Genomic DNA, 22,988 nt, shown 5'->3' on the forward strand with positions numbered 1-22,988 from the left:
AGAGAGAGAGAGAGGGGGGGGGAGAGGAACGGACGGTCGAACGTACCGAGAGACGAAGACCATTTCCAGCATGGCTGGTAGCTCTCTCGAGCGGCTGGTGGGCGGACGGGTGGTTTCCCATTTCTCTTCTTCGAGCACCAATGTTTTCACAACGCGCAGTAGCGTGTAACGCGTCGACTATCGAAACACCGTGACGACGAAGACAACGTTTCTTCACCTTCCGTTCGAAGCACCATACGCAACTTTGATCAAATCGACACCTTCCCAAATAAGTCTTCTTTACTCGTCACAAATCTTTCAAGCACGAAGAAGTTCTCTCCTTAGTAAAATAGTCGCACCGGAGGAGGAGACGATCGCGCTGGACGAGTTTTTCAACGGCGGCAGAGAAGAGTGGACGGAGAAGCGTTTTCGAGGAATTCGAAGTAACTGGAGAACGCGATAGCGCGACGGAAACGATGACGGAGGACGTCGGCGAACGTTCGTTCCTTCGAGGCGAAATGAATTGGAACCGAGGCGATTTCTCGATGTTCGACCGTACGCGACGAGTCGTCACGAAACGGTCGACTTCCATCGCGAGACTTCGTACGGTCTAACGAGAGCGACGGTAACACCAGCGTAGAGCATCGTTCGTTCGCGCGACACGAGGAGGCACCTCTTCGTTCGCCGCTCGCCTCGCTCGAGGCGCCCTTCTCCGTTAACACAACCACCGCTAACAACACCGACACTACACAACCGGCACATCCACCACCCTCGCAACTGCTCCTCCTCCTCCTCCAGCGGCACCACCTCTTTCCCCTTCTCCGAGCGATCGATGACGAAGGTCGACGATCACGATGACGTCTCTCCGTAGAACAGACACCATGCGTCGACGAGAAACTTTACGTCTACTTTGAGAGACGGAGAGACGAAAACGAGAGAGAGCGAGAGCGAGAGAGAGAGAGAGAGAGAGAGAGGAGTTACGCCCGCCAGAAAAAAACGTTCACTTCGGACAACATGGCGGCGCTCTACGTTTCTCGAAGCCGGCCGGTAAAAAGGTAAACGCAAGCCACACGGTCGAACGAGAAGACTCTTCTCCTTCTTTTTCTCCTCCTCGCTCGCTTTCCTTTCTTTCGCAAGTTCGAGACTACTTCGTACCGCTTACTCTTCCAACCTGACGTCACCGAGTCCGAAGACTATAGAGTGGGATAGGATTATCTTTCCGTCTTCCTTCCTTCCTTTCTATCTCTCTTTCTCGTTCTATCACATGCTATAGAACACGTCTTAGACGGTGGCTTCTCGGCGATGTCGATCGGTAGCGACTGTCGACCGACCAGTCGTATTTTTAAACTATGACGCCTCACCGATCGCAGTAGTCCTTTTTCGTCTCTCTCTCTCTCTCTCTCTCTCTCTCCGTCTCTCTCTAGCCGCGTATCCTTTGTCGCCTCGCTTACTTTTCTTTCTATTCCTTGCGTTTTGTCACGTTTCGTTTCCAAGAGAAAGAAAAAAGGGATCTATTTTAATGACGATCCCGTTAACGAGTTAACACGCAGCAGTCTCTTTCGACTCATTGACTCTTGAACGAGTAGCGCGCGAAGCTGTGTCGTGACGTTTAACTCGATTGACCTCGGGGTCCGTTCAGCGCACGCTAATTAATGTACCATCAGTGGATAAAAGAAAAAGAGCCGAGGATAAAGCGTCCGCACACTTTTCACTTTTATTACTTTCGTTCTTCTTTTATTAACTCGATTATCTTTCTCCTCCTCCGTCGAAAGTACGATACATTTTCGTCCTAAAATTTCACAACGATAACGCAGATCTGACCTTCCGGATGAGCTGCGATCGATTATAACCGAACTCGATGTCTCTGTTACGACGATGGGATCGGTAAAGTACGGTTAGAAGAATTCCCACGTTTTTCCGTTAGAACTATCACGGTCACGCTCTGCTACTTTCGGCGACCCCACCGGAACTCGGAAATACTCTCGATCTCTCCCTCTCTCTCTCTCTCTCTCTCGTCCTCTCGAAACGTGACAAACGAAGTAAAAGAAAGAAATCCGAGAGAAGGACGAAAAATCCGAAATAACGAATCTCCGACGTTTTTCTCAAGACATCGAACGTCGAGGTCCGATTCGAAAAAAAAACCAACTGCCAAGGAACGCTGCGTCGTACGTTGCGCCACCTGGCGAAACTTCGATTCTATGGCGCTACAGGTAATTTCGATGCCACGATACTTTCGAGGAACGATCTTTTCCGTCCCTCTTTCTTTCCGATTCGACGAGATTCCTTCTTAGTTCTCTTGTTTCTCCTCTTCTTCGTCTTCTTCTTCGAGGGGAAACGTCGTATGCGTTAAGAAAAATGATATAGAACGAACGGTCGTAACGTACGAACCAAGCAAATTCATCGTCACTTTCATCGGAGAGAAATATTCGAACGATGGGGAGGGTCGGTCAAACGTTCGAGCGACAGGAGAGTCGGTAAACTCGAGTATACACGTATCGCCGCAGGTCGACCGATCGTCCGAGACTCTCGTCGAGTCGACTCGTAAAAGTACCCCCCCCTGACGAGACACCGGACGCGAATGCCGAGGCTCCAACGGGTCCTGTTCCTTCTGCCTTACCTCTCCCCACCCCTCCCTCCCTCCCTCCCCTTCCCAGGGACGAGTCGGTCTCGCATTGGGCCCTATCCCTTCTCCTTTACTCGGAACGCTTAACCAATACCGCGACGAGGTACGTTTCGACGAAGGCGAATACATCTTTCCTCGTCGAATCGCGGAAGGGTATAGGGTGAAAGTAAGTTTCATTTATGACATTTAACGATGAACGATAAGAAACGCAGTATTTACACTTTTGCGGAACATAAATATATCGTCGATCGATATCGACGTGGTCGAGCTTTTTTAGTAACACGAATGTCTTGTGACACGATACGCATTACGCATTGAATATACCACGCGAATTATTTATACAACTACGACGCGTATCGAACGTACAAAAGCGAGTCAGCTCTCGCACCTGGCACGCTCGCTCCCTCCCTCTACGATTAAGTAAAAAAACGGGAGCAACGTCGAATCTTTATCCATCGGATCTAAATGCTTATTTTCGCGATAAGATAATCGAACGATTGCGCGCTCCTCTCCGAATTCTTCTTAGGCTTTAGATCCTAAAGAAGAACGAACGTATACACTCTATCCTACGTCCGCGTAAACGAGTGCTCTCGTTCCTCCAACGATTCCGGAAATCTTCCTCGGCGTATCTGAAAGGCCATAAACCTCTTTCGAGTATTTCCTTCGAGCAGAGCCCAGAGCCGCCGGTAAGTACCTTCTACGCTCTGCGGGCTTTACGGGGAGCCAGGTTCGTGCTCGGTCCCTTCGTGGGCCCCGAACGTGCGCAGTCGTTCCACTCGAGTCGCAAGAACCGGTTTTTTCGCTCGATCGGTCGTCGCAAGAACGAATCGCCCTCGACTGTCGGACGTTTCCTCGGAGCTGAAGCTTCGATCGTAGCGATCTCCGACTTTGTCGTCGACTCGATATCGAGTCGAATTATTAACGTCGCTATTAACGTCGAGAAAAATCCAATAGCCGCGTCGAAGGTAACACCGGGGCTAGATGGCCGTGGTTTACGGTATTGGTGGGGAGAGCAGCTGCCACGGCAAATGGTCGTACATCTGCTAAGAGACGCGACCAAGAGAACTTTGTAGTAGGCGCCTCGTGAACAAGACTTTCGCGAGAGACGATCTTTTATCGATTTCTTCCAGCTTCGACTATCGTTGGCGAAATCGTTCGTCGAAGAAGATCGTTGTCTTTCGCTTTAAAGTCGTGGGAGATTGTATTCCATTCTACGTGAATTATTATTCCCTTTTCTTTTCTTGTTCTTTCTTTTCTCTCTTTTTCTTCTTTCCTTTTCTTTCCCCGCAAGAATGCAAGATAGCGCTATTCAAATTTGCTTGCGTTAACGTAAAAAAGCTTAAAAGTCGTTCGTGTATTTCGAAACTTGTAGAGTACCGCTTGTGTTTCTCTCTTAAGCGTACTAACGAAGAAAGTTCGCTCGGAGGAAACAAGTCGATAGGAAAATTACAACATGCAATAATTCTTTTCGAATTAAAATCCGTTTCGAGCTCGAAGGGCGATCTTTCGTCACGATCGCGATTCCCGACCAACTTCTAATGCCTCGGGAATGCTTTCTCGCAGCGATACGAATTTTTTCATTCGACGCGAAACGACTTTAAACATCGTGCTGGTATTTTTACTACGCGAAGGAAAGCTACGTCGCTAGAAAAAAAATGCCAGAAATTAATTTTTCCGTCGGCCGTATTACACCGACGAGTGCAACTTTTTTGCGTTTACTTTATTAATGATCCGTACTTCGCTTAATGGTCTGACATGTATATTCGCGATACGCTCGTTATAAAGTCGGAAATGAAGAGTAGGAAGAAGGGAGAGAGAGAGAGAGAGAGAGAGAGAGAGAGAGAAATAAAATACGTTGTATCGTATACACTCACGTATATGCGTTGATTCCTCCAAATTCCATTCTTAGAGAATAAGAAGAGAAATAACGAACGTCCTTTTATACGTTTTAACGAGCTGAATATCGTCGCTGAATTAAAAGACATTCATCGATAATACTTCGTCTATATGTAATCTTGCTTACCCCGCCATTTCTCGTTTCTTTCGAAAATTTATATCGACCGTAGACCACGCGACTCGAAATTCTTTCGATTGCGTCGACGGCGATTTGTGGCGATACGTACTAGCTCGTAATCGTTTTCGAGAAAGGATAAACTATGCAAAGCGGTTCGAGTTGTCTAAGTCGTATCGACACCATAAGCTAAAAACGAGATCACGTTTACCGTGGCATATCATCGTACGCTATATTAATCGAGAAATAAATCCCTCTTAGACGGGTAAACCGTTAGAACGGCATTATCCCATCTATTTATCCTACGGATTTTTCAGGCCGTTCTCAGTTTTGTGGAGCACGTAGATACTTTCGAGTCACCTTGACTCGATTTCATCTAATTGCGTAATTGCATTACTTCGAAGAAGCCGTGCGATTCGACGTTAATTCGGGCCACGCACCGACGAGACCAGCCCTTTTCTAAAGTCTGTCATCTGTCCCACGTGACCGATCGAATCATTTCATCAATCGTTCGACAAACGTTTACCCGAGATCGCAATGACTCGTAAAACTCGAGAATGTCGTCGAACTTGCTCCTTCGATTCAACAAAGAGGTTGAAGGAAAAGGCGGGAAGCGCGTTACCGGTCCCCGGTTAAGATTAGATAAGCGAGAAACCCTTTAAACGTCCATTCGAGTCAGCGTCCCTCGCTGTAACTCGAACTCGCTTCGATCTTCGATCGCGATGCGCGCGTAGGAAAAGTGCCGTGAGCGAATGGTGCCGGTCTGCGTAGTTTCTCGAGACAGCTGGCCTCGGTTGATTTACTTTTCGTGACACGCAGGGCACCGCGAAGGACGAGGAGAAAATCTCGACATCTGCTCCGACGACTTCCCGTACCGGATATCCGTACGCACGGCCATTAATCGACGAGAAGCTCGTTCGGCGAACGTGCGTTGCCACGATTCGTGCGTGATCAAGAGGAGTCGCGGCTCTTAGACGAGAGATAAGAGCGTATCGGGATCGCGTGCGTGGTGCGTTCGCACTATAGATCATCGGCCTCGAAGTAACGTTATTTATCGGCTCTCCATCGTATATCCATAAGGTACCATAAGCCGAGGTACTCGACATAAAATTCTTCGTAAGGAGTAACCGTAATTACGAGACGCGTCTTATCTTACCGCATAAATTCCTCATAGTAAAAAACGTTTATTATCGGATCCTCTCTTTATCAATGGTTCGAGAGATCATTGATAAATATCGTCAATGAAAAGTAGAATTTTGCGTTAAATCATTCATCGTACGTTTTAATGGCACGTTATAGATCGTATCGATCGATAGATCAATTCGTGCCTCTCGAATCGAGCCTCTGCTCCCGACCTTGATCCTTATTTCTGCACGGTCCGCAAATATCGTCGCGTGGTAAGTCGCGTTGCGAGCTTCTCGAATCGTTCGTCGACCGGCTGCGACTATTTCGGTCGACCTTCTTTCGCTTCGCTCTCTTGCTACTCCTTGCGCGCTACCTACTTACTTACATGCATGCGTGAATAAATACGCTTGCCTGTAGCATACAAGCGTATATACAGGCGCGTCGTAAACGATATATATATATATATATATATATATGAGTCTCGCAATGCGGGCGAGACGTACGTACGCACGTGAGCGCCGTTTCCCGATGGAGAACCGACGCGTGCTGCTTGCACAGGTGTCGAAAGAAACGTACGGCAGGAGCAAACGTTGCTAGCGTCAATCCTTATCTTTGCCCGATCCATGATGAGTCTTTAACGACTCGTGATCCGACGACGAAGACTTACGATCCGAGGGAGGAAGAAAAATTCATCAGCTATTCGCTGCGGGTACCTCCTACTCCTCTCGTTGCTACGTGAATTTGAACGTTGCAACCGACGAAAAGGCGAGATTTGAGGGTCGTTAATTTTGCGCACGAGTATCAGAGCGCGAGGAGAACTGCTACGCGTGCGATTCAAAATCAATTCGAAATACTTACGAACGACTCGAAATACTCGTCCGGCAGCCACGATTCGAGTAATTAATACCGTTACATGCCACGACAATAATAACCGGTTCCAAGAGCACGACGTGTACTCTCCCTCTGCCTCTCTCTCTCTCTCTCTCTCTCTCTCTCTCTCTTGCTAAATCTGGTTATATACCTGGCGTTCGGCTTTCTTGCTTTTACCTATCTAAGAGAACGTGTTCGTCTTACCGCTCCTTTTCCCATATCACTTGGGAAAATACGAATTTTTCTTTCCGTCGGAACGGTCACTCTCGCTCCCATGGATAGTTAGTTATCCATGCGATATTCATTCCCACGAATGGATTCGGCGAAGAGAAGAATTTCGTCTTTTCTCGAAAAAAACGAGGAAACAACGAAGGATGAGAGTCGTCGACTTGTGACCTACTTACGCCTTCGTTTACGTTTTTACTCGACGTACGTTAATTCATTGCCATAGACCAGACGAGTCGTTCTAACAAACTCGCTAAAGCGAGTTTAACGGAGAAGCTAATCGGCTCCGATGGAACACTCTTCCCTTTCCTCCTTCGCTTTGGCGTACGAGAGGACGCGCCGAAGAGCACGAAACTCCATACGTCGTCCGAAGGAGAGAAGCAAGATATCGACGTCCTTCTCCTACTTGCCGACGATTCGCGTCGTCTCGATTCTCTTTGCACGTGCATTCATGGACGCGCCATATGGCAGTAGATAAAACCACATGCCAACGTATTCCCATGCGCACCGAGCTAGCAGGTAGTTCCAAACGCCTCGACATGTGTTGCTTTCCATTGCTTGGGATCAGTCGTCGAACCTCGCTTCAATTTTCTATTCTCTTTAAATTTCTTCCTTTTTCCTCGTCCCGATTAAATCGATACTCGTAGAATATCGAATTTTTATATCCTCGGACTCCCTTTTACTAGCATCGGCTGGTCGATCAACATTTACTCGTTACGTAAAAAGATAAGGACGGTCGATAAGCTGGTTTAATGAATGCAGCCGAGCGTGGATTTGGTATGCGCGCCTCGTAAATGCTTTCCACGCTCGTGACTTTCTGTTACGTGCTCGTATATAACTTTGTAAATCGTCGAAGAAACTTGAAAATGAAACCGATTAGCGAAAGTGATCGGTTGATTCAAACTTGGAGATACGGTTTTCAAAGAATCTTAATTTATTTTCTCTTTAATTGTTCGCAAAATACATTCGTTTCGACGATAATTGCTCATTAAAACTGTAAAATGAATTTACGCGTCAGTTGCGCAAATTAGAAATAAGATCGAAATAAATAAGAAATCCTCTCTCTCTCTCTCTCTCTCCCTCTCCCTCTGCATATCCATTCATCTATCCATCCATCCGTCCGTCCGTCTGCCTCTTCTCTTCTCTCTGCGCGAGTAATTTCGAAGAAGGTTGGCGAAGAAAAAAGACGAGGGTAAAAACGACGATGGAAAACACGCTGTCGCTATATAAGAATTACGAGGGAAGCCGCATAATTCGCTTACTCTTCCCGATATTCTTCCCATGCACTCCCACTCTCGACGGTTTTGTCCGAGCCGTTCGCACAATAATGTAACGTACAACAATGGAATCGCGAAGCGAGCATTGTCCGTAAACGAGAATCGCGTACGCGTAGCCTTAATCGCGCTATGGAATCGGGTTATAGCAATTAACGAAGCGTGTCGACGCTTCTTCGTTGTCGTCATCCTCGCCTCCATCGACGTCGTTAAATACTGATTGAATCGATGAAGTTATTCGCGAGCAGCCACGAGTACCGTGCCCGATCGAATTCGTAAGTTCGCGATCGATGACGCGAAGCTTAAATGATTTCGACCTTCGCGACTAGTAAAAATTTGTTTACCCGAGTATTTATGATTTTAGAAAAAGAGGGGCACTCTTCTCTTTGACTTTACAAACAGAGTCGTCGTAGGTACGATAAATTTCTATAAAAACAAACCACACAAATGTGTCCGACGATAACAACTTTTTCAATTTGGATGTTTTTCTCGTAGAGAAACACATTGGGGATCAAGGGATGTGAAGACAAGGAAATAAAAAATCGTTACGAAACTTTCTATCGTTTTCTACGACAACGTTTCTAGGAAAACTGCAAAGAACTTTATTCATATTGAAAACGGAAAGATTTGCCTGATGAAAGTGGAAGTCGCCGTAAGAATTTATAGCACGAATTTTCAAGATCGACGCGGACTTGTTCGAGAAAGAAAAGAACGAAAGAGAGGAAAAGTTGATCGAAATGGAGCTATCCGCGTATATTATACGCGTTGAAAGATAGATCGGATATAAAGAGAAATATTAAAATAAACGTCGGAGACGAGATGAAAAATTTGAATGAGAATATAATCTTGGATCGCTCATACGACTCTACATACAACTTGATGCACGAGTCTCGTTCCTCGTATTCTACCTGCGAACTCGCCCTTCGCGATCCAACAATGTGAAACGACCCCTCGTAGCGTCCCTCAACGTGCTCTCACGTTCGAAACGAACGCGTACACGCTCGATGTGATACTAATTGTGAATCGTTCGTTCGCCAAAGTATAACATACAAATGAGGCAAATGACGCATCTTTTTTTTTAACCGATAAGTTTACTCGTAAATGTCTAAATATCGATTTAGTTGTTATTGCGTCTGTAGGACGACCTTGGAGGATAGATTTCTAACGCGCGATAATCAATAACTCGAAGTAAAAAGTGGCTTGTCGATTTGAATTCTTTTCCAAGGAAAATAAAATAAATTCAATTCAATTCAAACGAAATAATTATAATTCGCGAGTATTACGAAAATAATTTTTTTTGAATGGATTCACGCGATAATCACCAATTACCGTTAATACTTTATTATCGCTTTCGATCTTATTTATTTGTAAAATGAAATATCGATCTCTGGAACGGAGAAGGCACGACGAACTAACGTTGAAATAACGTTCGTCGAGAGAAGACGATGGCTCGACAATGTCGATTCGTTACAAAGGAATCCTCGTACCGCTACGCACCCTATAAAAATGCGTATGGCACTTTATATCAAGCGAAACGGTTCCCACGACACCCCATGCAACACCGCGATCCTATGGGAACGCTTAAGAGGGGTGAGCCACGTTGACGAGCAACGCGCGAGACCGTGTTTGCGTCGCGTCGTCGTTAAGTCGTTCGTTGCCGGTGTGTGCGTGCAGGCATACTCTCGCGAGACTAATTCCAACGACGATATCGCGTACTACTGACACTTGTCGATACCACTTCTCGATTACCGTCGTCGTACCACCGCGAAATGGACCATTTAATTCGTCCACAAGCGCCCACGGCGTTACGCTTATGATTTTTTTATTTTGGCGCCTCGCGAATGTCCGACCATCGAGAAAACTTCTTCACCGTTCGTCGAATTAATGTCGATAGCGTGCTCTAAAATTCTATACAATTTTAGTCGATAGAAATCGATTGGAAATCCATCGAGCTACGTTCCATGGAGCGTTCGAGAAAGAAAAGACGACGAAAAAGAGCGTAACCACTCCGGAGATGAGCTCGGAAACGATTAAGAGCGACAGTCGTGCCCGAGAAAATTCATAACTACGGCTCAAATCGATCTCGTCGAACTTGAAAGAACTGATAATGGATGCGCGCTCAACGTTACGTTAATTTCTCAACGTTAACGACGAACCTAGCAAAACAGATTGATATAAGATTGCAAAACCTGTTGACGCGTTGCTCCGGTAATAAGCGATATTTTATCTCGGAAGGATGGAATACAAATTAGCTCGGGATTTAGTCGTTCTCCTTGGTATCAGAAAAATTAAGACGATCGCGCGTTGATCGCTCTCGTTAGTAACATGTTTCCACGTACGTACACGTGGGTATACCATTGCATTATCAGAGGGGCGGGAGGAGGATAAAGAGAAGAAACATTTTCTAGACTTTTTCTTGATTCATCCATTTATTAATTTTGTTTTAAATTAATACGAGTACGTATTAGTGAATTCGTCTGAAGCTACGACGATATCAACCGTATCGTATGTTGACACAAATGGTCGAGAAGTCGCATTATCGCATCTCAAATATCTCCTAAATCCGATAAATGATGCGATGCTTGATATAAAAGGAATTCCCGATATGGAAGAGCATAGATCGTTCGAAGAAACGGTGCCACTAAAATGGAGAAACTTACTATCTTCCTCTGCCTCTTTCTAGCTTGCGTACGATATTATTGTAGAAACGTTGCTTATTTCTCGATTTTTTCTACTTCTCATCGTTATTTTATTTTTCAGGTTCTCCCGACAACGTTTGGCAACGATATCAACCGAACTCATGAAAACCTCGTTAAAACGATCGATACCGCTATAGAAACTTTTCAGGAGAAAGTCAACCCGATCCTTCGAGATGTGCTTGATCTCGCGAATAAAATGAAGCAAGAAGGCCAGGACCGCATGGAAAGTCTTCGCAGCAAAATGGAGGACGTACTGTCGAACGTATGTATGAGATTGAACACGCTCGATTACACCGATTCTTCACCGATCTAGCTTCTAACTAATCATAGCTCGTCTCGCGTCCAACCTCGCTTTCGTAGAGGATAACCGAACGTCCTTTGAATGTTTTCTATCAATTTACTTTCGCAACGCGATAAGATTCTCACGAATTCGTGAACCTAAAATTCATAGCTAGACGAAGATGCAAACGAAATAATGAAAGGGATCGTAAAAGAAGTCGACGTCACCGAATGCAAGAATATGGTACAACGAATTAAGGAGATCGGCTTGACGATTTTAGTCAACGCCGGCCATTGCGTCGTCGACAAGATCGACCAAGCTAGCGGATACATCAGGAATATCAATACGACCTCGCACGAGGTTGTCAAGTCCCTTCTTAAAATCAACGAGGAAGGCACCGAGTGCACGAAGAACTCGAGACACTTGCTGAGCAGTCTCGCCTGTCTGAACTTGGTAAACGATCTCTTCTCTTTTTTCTTAATTTTCGTTTATAATACCCACCTGACGATCGATATCTCGCAATGAGATGATATTAACACGATTATTTTTCGTCCCACGACAGGCCATGACGCGCGCTACCATAGCAATATCTACAAAGATCCCAATTGCGATAGTGGACGTGACAAAGATGGCATCCCTCGTTAGCACGCTCTTCCCATCTCTCGCCCTTTGCTCCGCCGCTAGCACCGTCGCTGTCTTTTTCAACGAAGCCACCGTCGTCGTGTCTTCGATCGAAGCTTGCGTCAACGAGAGAGTGAGCGCATATTACGCGACCGTGCCCAACGGGTCCTACGTACACGTTTAAATCCACGTTGAAAACAATCCTTGGCTAACTACTCTCGATAATCTCGGTAATCTTAACCTCTTTCTTTTCTCTTTTCTTCTTTTCCTTCTTTGCATTTGCCGCGAAGACTCGTGATTTTTAATTTTTCTCATTTTATGCGACGCAACGATTTTTCTTTGTCCGAAACCCGAAGTTCGACATCGCGATACGTTCATCTCTTTATCCATTCGCTCGTCGTGTTATACCACCGTCGTGTAGCCCCTCGATTATTTTCCACCGACTCCTATATTGCCTTCTTACTTTTTTAACACACGATTTCGATCGTGACAACGTAAGAATGAAATAATGAAAACGTCTATGTAACGGAGGCAGCATAGATTACTCCGTTCCCCAGATGATTCAGAAATCAATGATCCGTTCGTATTTCGTGCTATTACTCATAAAAGTAGTCGGAGTAACAATAATTACAATTGGATTACTCATAGATTTACGACCAGCAAGAGCATCGACGTTTAACGTTGTCATCGATAAATCTGAGAAAGAAAGCGTAAAGGAGAACAAGTTCGAAAGTAAGAGCGTTAGATCGTAAAACGCTACAAGTAAATAGCTCTACGTAATTGACTCGCGGAAATATGTCTAAAAAATGGAATAGATACGTTCGATAAACACCTTCACCTATTGTACTTTTTGTCGAGACTAGTTAATAATCTAGTTAATAATCAACCGTCCGATCGTAAGAACGTTTCAATGCCCTTAAAGATTGAAATCAACGAACTGTACCATCAAAAACATGTATACCTTAACTAGGCATAACAAACTATATCGCAAATGAGACTTTATCGTCAAGTTATAAGACGTTCTCTTTTTATCTCAAGTCTTCATCGAGTCTTTCTTGTCGTCGAGGAAACGGAGCACTAATAAGATTAATCTTTTTAACAGCCATCCGTCATCAAACAATGAAACTTTATTCCTTTCTTACGTAGCATTAAATGCACGTACATATATGTAGATGCACATATATACGTACGTAGAACAAAGCGTAGTCTTATCTAGCAACATTAATTATGGACGAACCTTCGTCTACGATAGTTTAATTCCTACAAGCTATTTACAGATCGGCAAACGGTATTATATACGATAACGCGAACTCTCCTACTCTCGTTTTTAACGTCAACCGAGCTAATTTGTTGTCCTTCGAGAAAATCCCGAAAACATCAACGAGCTTGAACGTTTGCCAAGTTTCCACAACGGCGGGACGTTCTTCGACGAGTAAATGCAGGTGAATCAGCATGATGTGGTAGAATCGTTACAGGACAACGTTCGTCGAGTTCGTTGACCCCGTGAGCAACGTCACACGCGTCGTCGAAGCGCCTGTTTACGATCACGACTCCTTGCACAGCTAGCATTCGAGAGATGGTTGCCTACGACGAGGCGCTTCCGAACTTAACTCTTGCTCAAGTATACTTTGTTGATTAATAACAACGTTCGAATATTCGATCGATCGTGTCGCTTTAAGAGAAAGACTTTCAAATGAATTCAATTTATCTCTAACACTGTGAAAATTTCGAAAAGCGATGGACGTCGCGAATTGTTTTATTATAAATAAATGAATAAATAAAAGCATATGAACTTTTCTGCGGTTCGTTCTTACCTCGGTCCGTTTCTTCGATCCACTACTTTGGTCAACGAACAAACGAGAAAATAGGATGGAGGACGATCGCTTAATTAACAAAATCTAAAGCAGTTCGCCATCGGGATATCGCACGATCCTTCACCGAGCAGAATTCTCTCTGCGCAAACTCGTTTTCTCGAGTGCGGTCGTGGATCCTTGATAAAGTTCAGCGACGAAGGTACGAGGAAAGAGAACGTGTATATGCGCGAGAGGGAACGAATGGGAGGAATATGCACTCGAATGGTGAGAGAAAAGTGGCACGCGAGACACACCGGTGTCTCGAGTGTACTCTTTTAGCGACGCGCACGTTTCTTCCGTAGAAAATTTCGTCGAAGGTCCTTCTCGCCACGCCTTTACGCGAGTTCAGAAGCGTCATCGTCTGAGAGCGCTCTCACCGACAGAGATATATACGCGCGCACGCATACGAGCTTGTCCGCGAGGAATTGAATACTGTGCTCGCCTCGGAAATCAATGAATTCCCTTGAAAATTCTTGTATGCTTTGTGAAAGAGGGTAAAAATAAAAGGAGAAACGGAAAAAGCACGAGTAAAATTCGAGACAAGAACGCTTTGACGGCACTCTTCCGGACGAACGCGTGGGTTGTCATCGGTTAAATGCTCCCTCGTAGAATCGTAAAGGGAATAAAACTAATTTCACAAAAGTTTCAGATCGATTTACTCGTTCGTTACGAAACCTTGCACTTACCCTTGCACTTACGCACGAACGAGAAAGAAACTCATCCTCTTCGAATATGAGATAGAATTCAGGTAAATCGAAATCCCTCCTTCTATCCGTTCGATTTATTCGCTTCTCTTTCGTGAACGAGCGAAACGGAATCGAAAGGAAACTCGGAAAATCTCAAGGATGAATCGCGCAAATGTGAAATCAACTGAGTCGAATCATCGGGTCTAATATTTGACATACGGGACCGAACTCTACCACGAAGTTTACTCGCGTTTGTTCGTTCAAGGGCCTTCGTCCGTAAGGCATACCGCGTATCAGACGCAGATATGCCTTTGCGATTTATCCGTAAATTTAGTTTATCCGTTCGAGGACGTGCATCGCATTTTATAACAGATACAAATAATACATTTCTACTTGTATCTATTCTCAAGAAACGCGTAACACGTCGGTAGAAAATATCACGCACAAGGATACAGATATAACCGCAGATCCGCTAAAACCGCAATATATAACCGGACTTTCCCAGTTTCCCGATAAAATTCAACATTTGCGTTCTTTGCTCGTTTTAGGATATTACGTGTGTCTATTCGACTCTTCTGTCTATTCTTCTACTTAGCCAATCACCATTAATATCTTTCGATTCGAACGAGAAACTAATCCGTTTAATACCATCGAATAATCGAACGTTCGAATCTTCCGATATGAAAACGAAAATATCACGTTTCTCAAACTTTCGACGTCGTCGAAATCGTTTCTCAGCAAAATCCATCCGGAAGGCTTAGGCACAAAAGGTGTTAGCATCGAAGGGACAAGAATGCGGATGGTTTGCTCTTTATTCCCGCTGATATCATGGCCGTATCCGCCCGCTGCCGCTGCCGCTGCCGCTGCCGCTGCCGCTGCAGCGGCTCGATCAATACGGTCCGTGTTACGTGCGATCCGTCGGCAGGTGTAAGAGAGGAAGGAAAAAGACGATGTTGCGAGTCAATCTTCGCGATCTTTCGCTCTCGATAATCATCGAGTCATACCGCGAAGCATCCTTTTCTCCGAATAAAATCATCTATTAGATCGATACAACAAGATGTCTCGTTCGATACCTCTTATCGTATTCGACGTCTTTGACAAATACGTCCCTAGTGAGAAATAAGTTTGCTCTAAATCCGATGTTAGAAACGACGGCATGGCTCGAGCTTCAATGTCGAGCTCGTATCACCGGAATGAGCCTCTTATTGCTCTTCGATATGCATTGTATCACTCGTTTTCCATCATTCGCGCTTGAACGAATACACCGGTGCTTCTGATAAACGTTATGCATTAACGATGCACGCGCTCGAAAATTGAACGCGACCAATCGAACCGAAGTAACATTTATCGAAACATAACGACTGGAGCGAAACGGATCTATGCATTTATATATGTTCCAAAAATGAATGCGATATCGCTGTTCTAATCGCATTTTCTATTTAGGACAGCTGTCCCTTCGATACTTTCTCCTTCGAGACTCGAAAGTATTAAGGTGCATTGTGTTGGCGAGAATATTAACGCGATAAATGTGGGCGAGCTATTTACGGAGCGGGATGCAGATTCCGTCAAAAGAAGCGTGGTAAATTGGAACATAAAAAACGACACCGAGCGAACACTAGAAATAGAACGGATCGACGTTGCTATATCTTCGAACCGTTCTAACGTTCTCGTTAAACATCTTCCCAAAGAAGGGAAACTTTTTCGTGATTTTAGTTATATTTGCCGCTTGTAAATGTTAATATATAATGAAATTTTAATATTTATAAGGCAGAGCCCGCTTTAGCTTGCGATCCCGAATTCGTATATTTAAAATTGAAAAAGAATATCTTTGTTTACGCTTGTCACATTTCGCACTTTCACGCGGAAATATAATGAACGTAGAAAAGAACGATACACTTTCGAAGGAGGAGTAGTTTTAGTTGCGATAAATAAACTTTTTTAATATTTCACGGCTGTGAGCTCGTACACGAACTATTCGTATTGGAACTTTCGTCTTGGTAAAGGTTAACCTCGTTTAACCAAAAGATATATAGCCATGGAAGTACTAACGGGATGGTTATCTTAATACGCAATGAAATTTCTAACTTCGACTACGATAAGATATTGCAAAGATGCATTGGTTTCTAACGCTTTGAATTTACACGAACTGCATGATTATATACAATGATATCAAACAAACAAATTCAAACAAAGTTCTCTCTTTCGAACGGTAGAGACAAAGTGCTAGCGAATTTTCGGCCTAATATCGGAAGCACGATTAAACTCGATTCGCTGGAGAGACATAGGGGGTAGACGAGAACGCACGAGGGTGAGATTAGCACACGCGAAAGGTGAATCCCGATTCAAACGAGAATCCGAATACGGTGGTGTTACTTTCAATTTCTCCGAGTTAGAAAAAGCAATAAACCGATTTGTATCTCACGTTCGTGTTTGGCCCTTCGAAAAAAAAAGGAAGGAAGAGAAAGAAAGAAAAGTACTCGACCGCTTCTCCAGCTGTTTTTTTTTTCGTTCTGTCATCGCGAACCGATGACAAAAAAAATTTATCGATTGCATAAATTCCACGTACATTCTCGATTTACGTATCGCTCCTGGTGGTATTTCAGCGAATCGATATATCGATGATACTCGCTACACGGAGAAAGGAAAATTCCTAAAATTATAGGCTGTTGCCTAAAGGACCGTTCGAGCGTTAACAAAGTTAGCATCGATTTTATATTAAGATAAAAAAGATTCGATAGGAGTGTGACGATGTTTCAAATAAAGACAAAAATAAAAATTCATTCTCTCCATATTAAGAGGAAGTAAGAAAATTATACGAAGGTATAGCGTTAGCTTCGATATAGATAAATAATTATTCTACAACAATAACAATAAATCAAACGCATACTTTCACAATCTAATAATACGAGGTCCCGAGCAAAGGCTTCGTTAAACCCCTAAATTTTCTTTAACGTTTCATCGTAATTCGTCCAACGACGTGACTGATATAACAATTCTCTGTAGGTTCAAAGGTCAGGTTTAAAAAAAGGCGCAGCAAGTATAAAACACAGGTATCTTGTAACGCTTGTATTCGATACCAGATACCATGGTGATTCCCTCGAGTGGAATTCTATCTTCCGCTTCGAGAAACTCAAACTTGTACACCCACGCATACCGTGGCCGTCAAAATGCATTATTTGTCCGCTAGACACAACTTTGACTTTTCGATTTCGTTTAAGCGCGTTTACAAAACGACTCTAAAGTAACTATAACTTTTATCGCTTAACGTTCGCGTTAACAACAACAACAACAACAACATCATTAACAACGACAACAACAACAGCAACAGCACGTTGCAATATACAGGAGATACCATCATTTTCTTTTGGTCATATTCCATGTGGCGGTGGTATTGTTGTTGTCTTTTCATATGCGCGTTCGGATCCTATTATCCACAGAAAAAAATATTCTTATGGCGCCAGTAATGTTTGTAACGATGAAGTGAAGTAACACAAAATCACCATTTGATATCACTTTTCTCTCTCGATACTATGAGTGGGAATGAGGGGTGGGTTTATATATTTGTAGATATTGAAATTGTTGCGTTGTTAGTCGATTAAAATGCACACAGCGGTCCTCCTCCTTTCTCCTCCTCTCGATTAAAATGAATATAATTATAATATCGACCGCGATATTTGTCATTACACAATTGTCATTACGATATTGATATAACAAAGTTGAGATTGAGATTTTTTAATTAGAATCATCTTCGAGAGAGAGAGAGAGAGAGAGAGAGAGAGAGAGAGAGAGAGACTTTATTTTTATTTATAAATTAACCATAGAAACGACAAAAAACTTCCATTACTGGTTGTTGTTTATTGCTTGTTTTCTAGGACACGTAGAAGAAGAGATGATAGGAAGGGATGTTCGTGCGTGCGTAATTATAGAGATGACGATGATAAAAAAAAAAGACGTAATTTCGATGACAAAAGGAGGAAATAATATTAAGGAAATTTATTTTTCGAGCTGACGTATCCGGGACAGCGCGAACGCTGGTCCCGACTACCAAAAATTGTGCGCTCGACATACCCACTATAGGAGTATTCGCAAGGTTCAGCCCAACCTAAGTGCAATGGATGGGCCTCGCCCAGGAGGAACCGCCTTCGTGATCACGGTTATCCTCCGCGCCAAGTAAGTTATAGCTAATCGTAGCCGATCGATCGATTCTATCGGCGAAAGGATTATATTTCGCTTGCGAGAAAGATCCTTCCGATGCAGCGTGCCCTAGCGGCCAGTTCTTCCTTTTAATGATAAACTATCTTTTCCGCGAATCTTCTTTTTTTTCCTCTTCTTCCATTTCTGTTTTCGCGCCGAACGATAGCTTCGACTGACCGTTGCTCGAACAAACGAAATACGATCGGCTCGATATAAGAGTCGTGCTCTCCTCGAGTCATTCGACTGTAATAACGCGCGCATTTCAAAAATCATTTGCAAGTTCTGATATACTGTAGCCTTCATACCGAGATCTCTACTTTAAAATTAAACGAAGATGGTAATCTGCATTTTCTACACCCAGATGCCGATAGAAAGGACGCCTTATCCACTTTGTATCCACTTTGTGGTACAAGGTCGACCTTATCTTCGTACGTCGTAGCGTAATGGGTTGCGATAAAAAGGAAAAGATGAAAAAAAAAATAAATAAATAAGTAGAAGAAATCTGCGCCTTTATGTAAACGATCATACACGTGTGGATTTTGATTCGTTCAGCGAATAAATAAATTTCGTCGTCCCGCTGCGTTCCTCGATACTTGCGGGAGGGAAGAGACCGGAAGAGGGCGGAATAAGACGGTGAAGACTATACGTAAGAGAGGACAGGACGTGCTCCATGCGCCGTAAATATTTATGGGCACGGTATGCTTTTTTGTAGGAACTCGAGGACTTGTTTACGCTGCCCCATTGAGAATGGGCCGACCCGTACGGAGAACGGTACGGAGTACGCGTTCATCCGCACTCCGAATGAGCCTTGGGATTTATTTTTAAAATAAAACCATTCGCTGCCTTCGATTGAAGGGCGGCGGCGCACGATGCCGATAAAAAGCCCGGACTTTCTTTTCCTCTCCGATTAAATGTCCCGTTAACAAATTGTCTCGCCGAATCGTTGCTTCTCGGGTCTCTTTCGTACATTATGGCGCGACCATGCGAAAATAATTCCCGCTTGATTAAGACGAGTAGGAAGAAATTAATATAGCGAGAGGATCGTCGATTATACGAGTTACCTCGTTGAAAGATAAATTTTTAAGATAATTTCCACAAGGCTTTGATTGGATATCGATTCGCGAATTATCTGCGTAATCAAGTCGAACGAAAAATGGTTTACGACTTTGCTCTACGGGATCGACCGAAATACGTTCTCTCATTAAAATTCAAAGACGATTATGCCGAAAAGAGAATATCCTTGCGATATTGATAGCTCCTTGAAAATTACAGTCCTTCTTTTCTAAGTGCGCGACGAGTTATTATTTAGAGTGTTTCGAATATATTCACAACGACGAGGATTTTCAGCGGGCTTCTGTTATTTCTTCTTCGAACGAGAAACGTAGGAAAAGCCCGGAGGGTTGGGCCGGATCGTGCGACGATAATGTCGACCGCTGCGCCGTATATCCAAGATGACGCAGACCGTTTTCTCGATTTTGTGCGAGGAAAAAGGCCCCGCGGAGATGTATAGAAGAGATCTCCGAAGACTGTAGGTAAAGTAAGGAAAGAAAAACACGCAATAAGAAGCGGGAGGGTCCGATTAAAGTGCGTTGTATTTTATCCGATAGCGACCGTCATTCTGGTATTACGTTCTTCTGGTAACGACGGGGAACTCGTATGGTTTCTCTCTTCGAGCAAAAAATAAAACGAGCAAATGCATAACGTTCGCAGTTGAGGGTAACGACTGTGTCCAGAGAGGCGTTAAAACTCGTAAAATTATTAAAGAAGAAAAGAAAAAAGAACTGACCGTTCTTTTCAAAATTCTTCATCTATATCAGTCTTTGTCGTATGCTCGGTCATAAAAAATCGACATTGAAACGGCTTCTCACGACTATGTCGTAAGACCTCGATGAGTAATCGTTGACTTCGATTTTGCAAATAGCACGTCGCAAAGGTCGGCAAAGTACGCACGGTTACTTCCTACGAGACGAGTCGAACGCATCGATGAACGATCGATTCGATCGCAACGAGGAATAAAATTTAACAAAAAGAAACGAGAACCAGAGGGAATATTCTCGATACGAACGCAAGATATTTGAACGAAAAAAAAAAAAAAAAAAAACGATATCTCATTGTAATGTGTAATTTTTTGCCCACTACTCAAGAGCTTGCTTTCAGGCTTTCAACTAGGATAACGGATTTTCTAGAAGCCGCTTCTGGAATCGGTGGATTTGCGTAATGTCGGATCAAATGCCAAAGAGGTCACTGCTTTTATTAAGATTTAAGGTGTCTCACTAAAACCATTTCGTCGAGAAAAAGTAGACAAAACGCATCGTCGTTTCTTCTTCGTCCTTTTTCCTTCTTATATTATCATGTTTGCGCTTGCGAACGCGTGCCAATAAACTACTAGTGGTCGCATTTCCTATCTCTTTTGTTGCTAAAAAAACTCTGTGAAACTTTCACAAGCCTCTGTCCACATTGTATAATGACAAACGTGATAGACGTTTACCTCGACGTACTCGACGAGCGATATACCTATATATGTACGTTTGGATGATATATACCTATACGTTTGTATATGTATCCTATATATATATATCCGTAAACTGCGATAAGTATCGGACTTCCTTCGAGAGTGATAATCTATAACGTAAACAATTTTTCGATTTGTAAGAGGATAGAATATACTTATTACCTTATTACAATTAACACTGAGTATCTTAATATTTCAGTAGGCATAACTTTGACATTAATCGCAGATGAAATAATATAAACTACAATACGTTAAGAAAAAGCGATAAATAATTGTGAGATTAGCGAAAAGGGAGAAAGAAGAAGAAAATGTACTTATATTTATGTATGAGTACACACACACACACTGAGCCATTTATACGAGAAAGAGAAGAGAGATCGTCGCGTCACCCAGTAGCTCGATTTCCGTCACGCTCTTACGATTACGCGGCAATGCGAGAACGCGTTTCGTAACGTAAACACGTAGCCACGCAAAAGTTGTACGCAAAACGTCGACATTGCAGAAGGAAGCCCGTTATTTCGTAGAATTCGAAAAGCAAAGGATAGACGAACTTGCCAAAGGTGGAGGTAGTGGTGGTGTTAGTACTGTTATTGGCGGTAGCGGTTTGGATCCTTCCTTTCTTCTTCTTCTTCTTCTTCTTCTTCTTCTTCTTCTTCTTCTTCTTCTTCTTCCTTGCCAAAACGGAAGAAGAAGCCGCACCAAAAATTACGAACTTCCTCACGTGCTCGAAAAACGTCTACCAAGTATTCTGCGTCCTATCGAACGCATACAATTCCGCCAACGTTCTTATTGTCGTTCTTTTACCATCGATATACATACATGAGAGAGATATTATATATTAGATATGTATTATATATAGTACATATAAACGTTCATATACTTTATGTAACATATACGTTCGATACCAGACACGTTTCGTTCCAATCGTTTATTTAGTTCCTCTATGAAGGACGTAAACATTCCATTACTAGCTTATCGTATTTTTCGTCGAGATAATAAATTTTCAATGTGCTTGTCTAAATCAAATGATCAGGTACCTAATTGTACGTTTTAAAGTATTTTCGTTTTACGTCGCACCCGTAAAAAATATGACCTCCGGGATGTGAACATACGAAATATATGTGCTGAACTAAGTATCCGGAATAATTAGTCGTTCCGCGAGCGACCGTTAGAAAACAAATGTTTTCTAAATGATTATCTATCATGTACGAGTTATCCCGAACGAATAATTATTATTCAGACAATCGTTCGGACAAAACATGCTCGACATGTGTGGGCGTGTGTCGCAATAAAAAATATCGCACGTTTCAAATATTTGCTTGGTCGATCGACCAAACATTATCTTTTCCATTTCTTCGTTTTAATTTGAATTTGGTAATTTCCTGTAGAATTAATAAAATCTTTTCTATCGTAATCTTTATAAATACATTCGTAATAATACAGATACGTTTCAAACACAGTATTATCGTAAAATATTTTCAATTTAGTTTGAAATTATTCTTTCAGCTGTGCATAAAGTCTGTTTTCATTTCTTTCGAATAAACAACATAAGCCGACGTTTAAAAGTATTATATTATATATAAAGTTTGATCATCATCATAAAAACAAATGAAAATTTAAATCAACGTTTGGAAGCGACCCCGCGATTACATTAATGCCGCAATAATCTGCATTGCAGCTCCCCACGAAATAGCTATGCCTTCTAACAAAGTAATGTAGGAAGTACCACAGCATAATGTCGTAATAAATTTCATATGTAAGCAAAGACACTATCACGTCAAAACGATCGCCGGTTTGAAATTATCTATCGTAAGAATACGCTTGAGTGCATTAGTCGCATCGAAAAATCGTGAAGGCGTCATTAAAATGGCTCTTTACAAACTCTTTTTACCACTTTTACTCTTTTATTGTAATGGTACTTGAGCCATTCAAAATATTCCCGATATTCGATAATAAAACAACGTTGGGGTGAGCGCGCTTTTTAATACATTACAATTGCTGAATGTATTTTTATAACTTCGACAACGCGAAACGAA

The 22,988-nt window shown here is 43.0% G+C and overlaps 2 protein-coding genes and 1 non-coding gene across 5 annotated transcripts in view; 1 reads left to right on the plus strand and 2 right to left on the minus strand.

Moving 5' to 3' along the window:
* The window catches only part of LOC122636589 (protein numb), a 45,033-nt gene that overhangs the window by 16,319 nt on the left and 5,726 nt on the right, over window positions 1-22,988 (minus strand). For 2 of the 3 annotated variants that reach the window (XM_043827962.1, XM_043827961.1), the window contains exon 1: window positions 47-856. The exons of the other annotated variant lie outside the window; for it this stretch is intronic. In XM_043827962.1, the coding sequence (XP_043683897.1) occupies window positions 47-121 (75 nt within the window). In that variant the 5' untranslated portion in view covers window positions 122-856. Of the gene's footprint in view, window positions 1-46; window positions 857-22,988 lie in introns of those variants that run through there. 3 annotated transcript variants of the gene reach the window in all.
* On the plus strand, window positions 10,634-12,812 carry LOC122636592. Its single transcript, XM_043827966.1, has 4 exons — window positions 10,634-10,795; window positions 10,868-11,068; window positions 11,258-11,539; window positions 11,649-12,812. Exons 1-4 carry the CDS (start codon window positions 10,754-10,756, stop codon window positions 11,889-11,891), a joined length of 768 nt encoding a protein of 255 aa, XP_043683901.1. The 5' UTR covers window positions 10,634-10,753; the 3' UTR covers window positions 11,892-12,812.
* LOC122636623 lies at window positions 18,260-18,424 on the minus strand. The gene has a single exon (XR_006328999.1). It is a non-coding gene; the product is annotated as a U1 spliceosomal RNA (small nuclear RNA).

Source organism: Vespula pensylvanica, chromosome 22, assembly GCF_014466175.1.
Source record: "Vespula pensylvanica isolate Volc-1 chromosome 22, ASM1446617v1, whole genome shotgun sequence".
In the NCBI taxonomy this organism is placed as follows: Eukaryota; Metazoa; Arthropoda; class Insecta; order Hymenoptera; family Vespidae; genus Vespula; species Vespula pensylvanica.